This window comes from Triplophysa dalaica, chromosome 15 (assembly GCF_015846415.1).
Source record: "Triplophysa dalaica isolate WHDGS20190420 chromosome 15, ASM1584641v1, whole genome shotgun sequence".
In the NCBI taxonomy this organism is placed as follows: domain Eukaryota; kingdom Metazoa; phylum Chordata; class Actinopteri; order Cypriniformes; family Nemacheilidae; genus Triplophysa; species Triplophysa dalaica.
In genome coordinates, this window is record NC_079556.1 from 22,536,396 (window position 1) to 22,543,641 (window position 7,246).

At 36.1% G+C, this 7,246-nt stretch overlaps 1 protein-coding gene across 1 annotated transcript; it reads left to right on the forward strand.

Annotated features, from left to right (window-relative positions):
* Positions 1-611: 611 nt before the first annotated feature.
* spata7 (spermatogenesis associated 7) lies at positions 612-6,607 on the forward strand. Its single transcript, XM_056767978.1, has 11 exons — positions 612-833; positions 1,186-1,278; positions 1,362-1,409; positions 3,132-3,247; positions 3,321-3,736; positions 3,825-3,870; positions 4,239-4,327; positions 4,405-4,455; positions 4,552-4,629; positions 4,729-4,786; positions 5,319-6,607. Exons 1-11 carry the CDS (start codon positions 791-793, stop codon positions 5,823-5,825), a joined length of 1,545 nt encoding a protein of 514 aa, XP_056623956.1. The 5' UTR covers positions 612-790; the 3' UTR covers positions 5,826-6,607.
* The last annotated feature ends 639 nt before the right edge of the window (positions 6,608-7,246 follow it).

Here is a 7,246-nt window from a genome sequence, read left to right on the forward strand (position 1 = left end):
AACAGGTTGATATTTATAAACACAGCTGTTCTTATAAACACAACAGGAATGTTATTTTAGGAGAAATAGCTACTCATAAAAGCTTATTGTGGTCCAGTATGTTTAGAAATAGAAACTGGTTTGGTGTATTATTACTTTATTAGAAAGAACACAGACGTTATATGTAAGTTCAATGTTTATGATATTTGTATTTATTTTTTCAGTGGAAATCGCACAACTCTAACTTCAGATCCAAACCGAATTTCTCTCATTTGGAGATTAAGATCTCCTGCACCAGTCTGGAAGTTTCAGTTAATAAAAAAGCATTAAAGACTTAAAATATTTTTTCTAAATATTTGAATTATGGACTTTGTTCTCTGGCTTATTGTTAAATTGTCTACTATTATTGAAAATGTATTGCATATTCATTCATATGTGATAGATTGCCATATTGTTGTATATTATGTTAAGTGAATAATAAAAATGGAGATTTACTTTATTTTTACATTTACGGCAACATTACTTCAGGAATCGTATTTTAAATTATTTTCTAAATAAAATGACGTTTGATTTAATTTGCGTGATTGCATCGTCAAAGACAAAGTGACGTCAGACGCACGCATAGCAACCATCATGGCGGCGGTGAAGCTTCGCAGTGCGAGGTCAGCTAGCACATCACAACCAAGCTACGAAATCTGTAAAACGTTGTAATTTTTTTTATTTATTAACCGTTGTCGATATGACCGCATTACCTCAGGCCTTTATAAATGTTGAGTATGATAACTTCCGGTGAAACACGAGTGTTTTGAGCATGGGAGTGCTGACAGAGTTGGTCGCCATGGACACAAAACCAGGTAAATGATGTTAAATAAACTAAATATAGTCTTTCGTTTTTAATCAATATGAAGTACATCGTTTATTGTTCGTGACACTTGAATTTAAGACTTCAATCGTGTTTACAGCATTAATAAACATTACTAGAACTCACCACGGTGTCACGTGACCATAATATCAGCTTAAGGTAAACGTGCCAATATAACAGTAAGAAATGTAATAAATATCACGGTGATTTAGTCGATATTGGGGGTGTTTCTTTCCGAGAGGGGGTGGTTGTTTATTGTCTGTTGGTGTGATGTGTCTCTGATTATCAATAAAATGATTGTTGGATTAATATGGTCTGTTAATAACTCGATATGTTTCTTTCAGGGTATTGTCACAGCTCATCTGGTAAACTGATGAATCAGTACATGATCAAAGATCACATGTTTTCACATTACAGAAAGCTTTATTCAGCCAAAGGTAAATCTGCATTTTAGACACTCAATGTGTTGTTTTGTTTATATCCGTCTGTTTTATTTGTATAATGGCTTGTTTTCTTCTAGCTGCCGTGGATTGCTCTGTGCCTAAAAGCATGCAGTATAATGTCAAATGTGAGTGACACTTCCACGTCATAAGTATGTTTAATATACAGTTGAAAGAAAAAGTATGTGAACCCTTTGGGCTTACTTGGATTTCTTCATAAATTGGTCATAAAATGTGTTCTGATCTTCATCTAAGTCACAACAATAGAGAAACACAGTCTGCTTAAACTAATACCGCACAAACATTATACGTTTTCATGTTTTTATTAAACACAACATGTAAACATTCATAGTGCAGGGTGGAAAAAGTATGTGAAACCCTAGACTAATGACTTCTCCAAGAGCTCATTGGAGCCAGGAGTCAGTCAACCTGGGGTCCAATCAATGTGATGAGATTGGATGTGTTGATTAAAGCTGGCCTGTCCAATAAAAAACACACACCAGCTTTGAGTTTGCTGTTCTGAAGAAGCGTTGTCTGATGTGAACCATGCCTCGCACAAAAGAGCTCTCAGAAGACCTACGATCAAGAATTGTTGACTTACATAAAGCTGGAAAGGGCTACAAAAGTATATCTAAAAGCCTTGATGTCCATGTGTCCATGGTAAGACAGATTGTCTACAAATGGAGAAAGTTCAGCACTGTTGCTACACTCCCTAGGCGTGGTCGTCCTGTAAAGATGACTGCAAGAGCACAGTGCAGAATGCTCAATGAGGTGAAGAAGAATCCTAGAGTGTCAGCTAAACACTTACAGAAATCTCTGGCACATGCTAACATTTTTGTTGACAAATCTACAATAAGGAAAACATTAAACAAGAATGGACTTCATGGGAGGACACCACGGAGGAAGCCACTGCTGTCCAAAAAAAACATTGCAGCACGTTTGAAGTTTGCAAAAGAGCACCTGGATGTTCCACAGCACTACTGGCAAAACATTCTGTGGACAGATGAAACCAAAATTGAGTTGTTTGGAAAGAACACACAACGCTATGTGTGGAGAACAAAAGGCACAGCACACCAACATCAAAACCTCATCCCAACTGTGAAATATGGTGGAGGGGGCATCATGGTTTGGGGCTGCTTTGCTGCCTCAGGCCCTGGACGGATTACTGTCATCGATGGAAAAATGAATTCCAAAGTTTATCAAGACATTTTGCAGGAAAACTTAAGACCATCTGTCCGCCAACTGAAGCTTAACAGAGGATGGACGATGCAACAGGACAACGACCCAAAGCATAGAAGTAAATCAACAACAGAATGGCTTCAACAGAAGAAAATACGCCTTCTGGAGTGGCCCAGTCAGAGTCCTGACCTCAACCCGATTGAGATGCTGTGGCATGACCTCAAGAGAGCGATTCACACCAGACATCCCAAGAATATTGCTGAACTGAAACACTTTTGTAAAGAGGAATGGTCCAAAATTTCTCCTGACCGTTGTGCAGGTCTGATCTGCAACTATAGGAAACGTTTGGTTGAGGTTATTGCTGCCAAAGGAGGGTCAACCAGTTATTAAACCCAAAGGTTCACATACTTTTCCACCCTACACTAAAATTGTTTACATGTTGTGTTCAATAAAAACATGAAAATGTATAATGTTTGTGCGGTATTAGTTTAAGCAGACTGTGTTTCTCTATTATTGTGACTTAGATGAAGATCAGAACACATTTTATGACCAATTTATGAAGAAATCCAAGTAACCCCAAAGGGTTCATATACTTTTTCTTTCAACTGTAGATCGAGAGCGTGTCAGATGTGTGATTTTCTTTGGCTTTGGAATTCCCTTTTCGTTTGCAGATGTTGATCAGAAACGTGTTGAGCAGCTGAAGAAAGACTCACAGAGTCGCTCTGGAAGATCTGAGTCACAGAGAAGCACCAGGTTCAACTCGAGAGCCTCCTGTTCTTCTAAAAATGTAAGATGTAAAAATGTACGTTGAATCTGAAAAGACATCAGTCTGAAACTCTTTATAATGGCTGTGCTTTCAGAGCGGAGCATCGGCTCACGGCGATAACACCTTGAACCATTCAACAATATCATCACCCAGGATCAGCACCTCATTCCAATCCAAGCAAATTGTGTATCCGTCTCAAACTGCTGTTGGAAATCATTTTCGGTCTTCCTCCGAGTTGCAGGGATACAGAAGCCCAAACCTTCTGTTGGGCCATTTATCTTCCATCGGTCAAAGACGATACAAAACCTTTCAGGATCCGACACAGAAGACCTACAGCGGTGACGTGCTGTTAAAACATGCTCATCACTTCACGCAAGAGAAACTCTTTACACCGAGAACCTTGAAGTCCAATCACAAGTCTACACTCTTACAATATCGCTATTACACACCGCCAAAGAGGAAGGATGAAGAGAAAAGGTCTTCCTCTTTCCAAATGACTCGACAGGAGAGGTAAAGAAAAGAAAGTAAAAAAGCACAGTCATATATACAGTCTCAATACATTCAGATTTAATGTGATGATTGTTTCTGTTGTCTGTAGCTCACAGTCCAAGCGAGGCTTCTCACCGCAGTTAGATTCACCACAGGCAAGTCATCATTTCACTCAATCACAATATAATCTTCACTGTCGGGCACACGGTAAATGGTCACTTTACATCTCATTCAAATGTTCTTGGCCAGTTTGACACAAAATATATATGAATAATTACATAAATTCAGTAATTCTGTAAATGTTCTAAAATTTTCAATTAGATAAATTATTAGAATAATATAAATGTTATTTAGTATAGATTTCTTGACAGAAATTGTATTATAATACAAATTATAATACAATTTGTATTATTTTGATGAATTACTTTGATATAATTATGACTGGTTGTGTTTGTAAAAACAAGTGAAATAGAGAGAATATATTCTATAGATAAAGTAAACAAAGCAAAAACTTTTTCGACAGGCATTTAGTGTTGTTCACGAGTGGTCGGATGAGGAATCAGATTCATTCAGACGTCACAGGACAGCAGATTTTCTTCTGTCGTCCTCCAGGTAACAGCTCCATTAGTTTGCTGTAGATGACATCACATGTTGTTGTGTACTGGTAATGACACTGATGTTTGTTGTAGGCTTTCACCAGAGGGCATGAAGTCTCCCATAATGAGAAAAGTTTCAGCGGAGTGAGTTTCCTTTCATTACACCAGACCTGAAAAACAATCACAGTAATGTAGCAGCGAGATCAATTATTTCATCTTAATATTGTTGTTTATAACCAGGGAAGAAGAATTAATGTACCTGGAGTTTATCGCGGATGTGACGAATGAGATCTTAGCTCAGGGTCTGCACTCTGACAGGTGTGGGAGTTCACTTCATGAATCATTTCAAAAGTGACGTTGTGCAGTTTAACACTTGATCTGAGTGTTATGAATCTAATGAAAAGTCTTGTGTAACAGGGTCCTGAAGAGGGTTTTTGAACGTCACGTTGATATGAACAGACATCGATTAGATGAGGTGAGAATTCTGTGCTTTTATACAAAGCAATATTAAACCTAAAACAAAATTAATATGTATTGTAGTTTAAGAAAAATATATTCTTATTGGTATTAGCTTTACTTTTAAATTGTGTTATATATATGTCCTATTGTCATTTAATTATGTTGTTAATATTGATATTTGAGTTTAATTTATTTTTTATGAGTTTAGTTTTCAAATAAACCATTTTTTGGCTTAACCTTTTCTCTCTGTATCTCATTGTTGTTTAGTTTCTTTTATTTTCATTTCAATTAACAGCAATGTTTAATTAGTTTTATTTAGCAATAACCCTGGTTTAGTCAGTAGTCTTCTTACAGTCTACAAAAACAATGTTATTAATAAAAAGTACTAATGGTTATCATTTCTTTGAATAAACATATACTTATATTTAGTTTGGGTAATGGAGAACAAATATTTTAAATATTGTTTTTTTTGTGTCAACAAAATTGTTTAAAACAGACTTTTCGTTTCCTCACACAACCTCATAAACTCTTGCTAATATTCCCAACAGAATAAAATGCGCCACCTCCTGGACAACCTGCATAATGACCTGCAAAATCCTTCTGATGTATCTGTCTCATTCCTGAGCATCCATGAATCTGACAAAGCTTTAAACCTCAGACAAGAGCTTTCATCAGTGATCAGAGACGACGCTGGTTTTATTTCTCATGCAGTGTTCGATGTGGTCAGAGGTCAGAGAGAGAACATCACATCCACACCATTGAATGACAGCCTGCTGGAAAGCTCCAGTTCACTACACCTGGAGAAAGTTGAAAAGGAACCAGAGTTAAATCTTGAGTTTAACCCTGACACAGGCTGTGAAATGTCTCTTCATGAAAGTGAACGCGTCACCTGTTCTGAGGATTATCTCAGAAACACTGCACGTGAATATGAACTGTTGGAACAGGTAGATGAAATTGGGAATAGCATGAGAGAGTTGTTAAAAGTGTCAGAGATTCAAAAGAACCAGTTAAAGGAAGAGCAGATGAAAGACAAACTTAGTGATGATGAGTTTTAAACTCTTTCAGTGTTCAATGAAACTTCTGATAAATCTTTATTTGCTATTTTTTAAACTTGGCAGAATTTCTGATGGTCTGAAGTTTTTCCCTATTTCTTTTTATTTGTTCATCTCTGTACTGTACACACAATCCTATAATTGTCATCAAGATTTGTTTCAGTATTTTTCAACAACACATTTTCTGCTGTATCAATTGTTATGGTTAGATTTCTGAAGTTCGCTGCTTTTAATTGTTTTGTTCATTAATTTAAGCGTTCATTGGTCATGTAGTCAAGGTTAGATTCAGGTGCTATCCAGTGTGAGATCAATCAGAGATTCTTCTGAAGGTTTGTTGAGTTTTAGTTAAAGAAGCACACGACAGGGACATTTGCAGTATTAATATAGTGATATTTATTCCTGACTCAGTGGAGAGACTGGAGTTACAGCTTTTACTGCTGATTTATAGTATTTGAAATAATATTTGATTTACTTTGCATTATGTTGTGTATATTTGTTTACTCGTTTAACTACCATTGTAAATGATCAGCTCTTTCAAACCATTCAGCTGTACATGAGAGTTCGGAAGCGATTTGTTTATTTTGTTTCTCTAATACTTATGTTGGTTTGTGCTGAAAATTGAAGTTTTAACCATCAGTGGCTTAACACATATCAAGTGTGATACTTGATTATTAATGCTGATCGTCTGTGACACTGAAGCACACACAAATGTCAATCAAAAATGTATTCTCTATTGTACCTGCTGATTTTATGAACTACTGACATATTAAAAAAATACCTTTTAATGTGAGTTTTTTTTTAAATGACTTGACCAATGTATTTTGGTTTACTGATAGTGAATATACATAATAGAAATGCTGTGGCAATCCCATTTGTAAATGTGTCCATTTTTGGTTGTCTATTATTAATTTGACTTAATAACACATTAAACATTTTACTTTCTGTTTCAATGACACACGATGACACAAGTTTAATTGATAGAACCATACAAAAACATGAGGCGCTATGTGATTTTAGACCTTAAGATCAAAAGTCTTGATACACTATTGTTCAAATGTTTAGGGGCATTTGTGTGACATGTTTCTCTTGACCTTTCAACCCCTTTTGATTGAAGACTGATGACACTGATGATGATAAATATAGGCTATAATAATTTGTATTCTATAATGCTGGTGAGTTTGCTATTACTATAAAATGCGGAATAAATACTGATTGTGAGCGGAAACTTGTAAACGGTTGTGTGTGTACACATGACTTTACTGAGACTGCGCTCATTCCACACATTCCAAGGTTCTGACGTAATGCGCGATCAATATCATGGATACAATAAATTGTTAAAATTATGCATTTTCTGTCAATCTGCTGTTAAATCTGACCATTTGTTCGCTTCTGCAAATCTCTTATCACCTGTGCTTCACTTTCGC

What these genes read in the sequence shown, in the direction of transcription:
- spata7 (XM_056767978.1), top strand. Translation starts at nt 791, where the DNA reads ATGGGAGTGCTGACAGAGTTGGTCGCCATGGACACAAAACCAG. An exon ending in AAAGCTTTATTCAGCCAAAG is followed by an intron (nt 1,279 to 1,361) that starts GTAAATCTGCAT and finishes GTTTTCTTCTAG; the next exon opens with CTGCCGTGGATTGCTCTGTG. An exon ending in CAAATGACTCGACAGGAGAG is followed by an intron (nt 3,737 to 3,824) that starts GTAAAGAAAAGA and finishes TGTTGTCTGTAG; the next exon opens with CTCACAGTCCAAGCGAGGCT.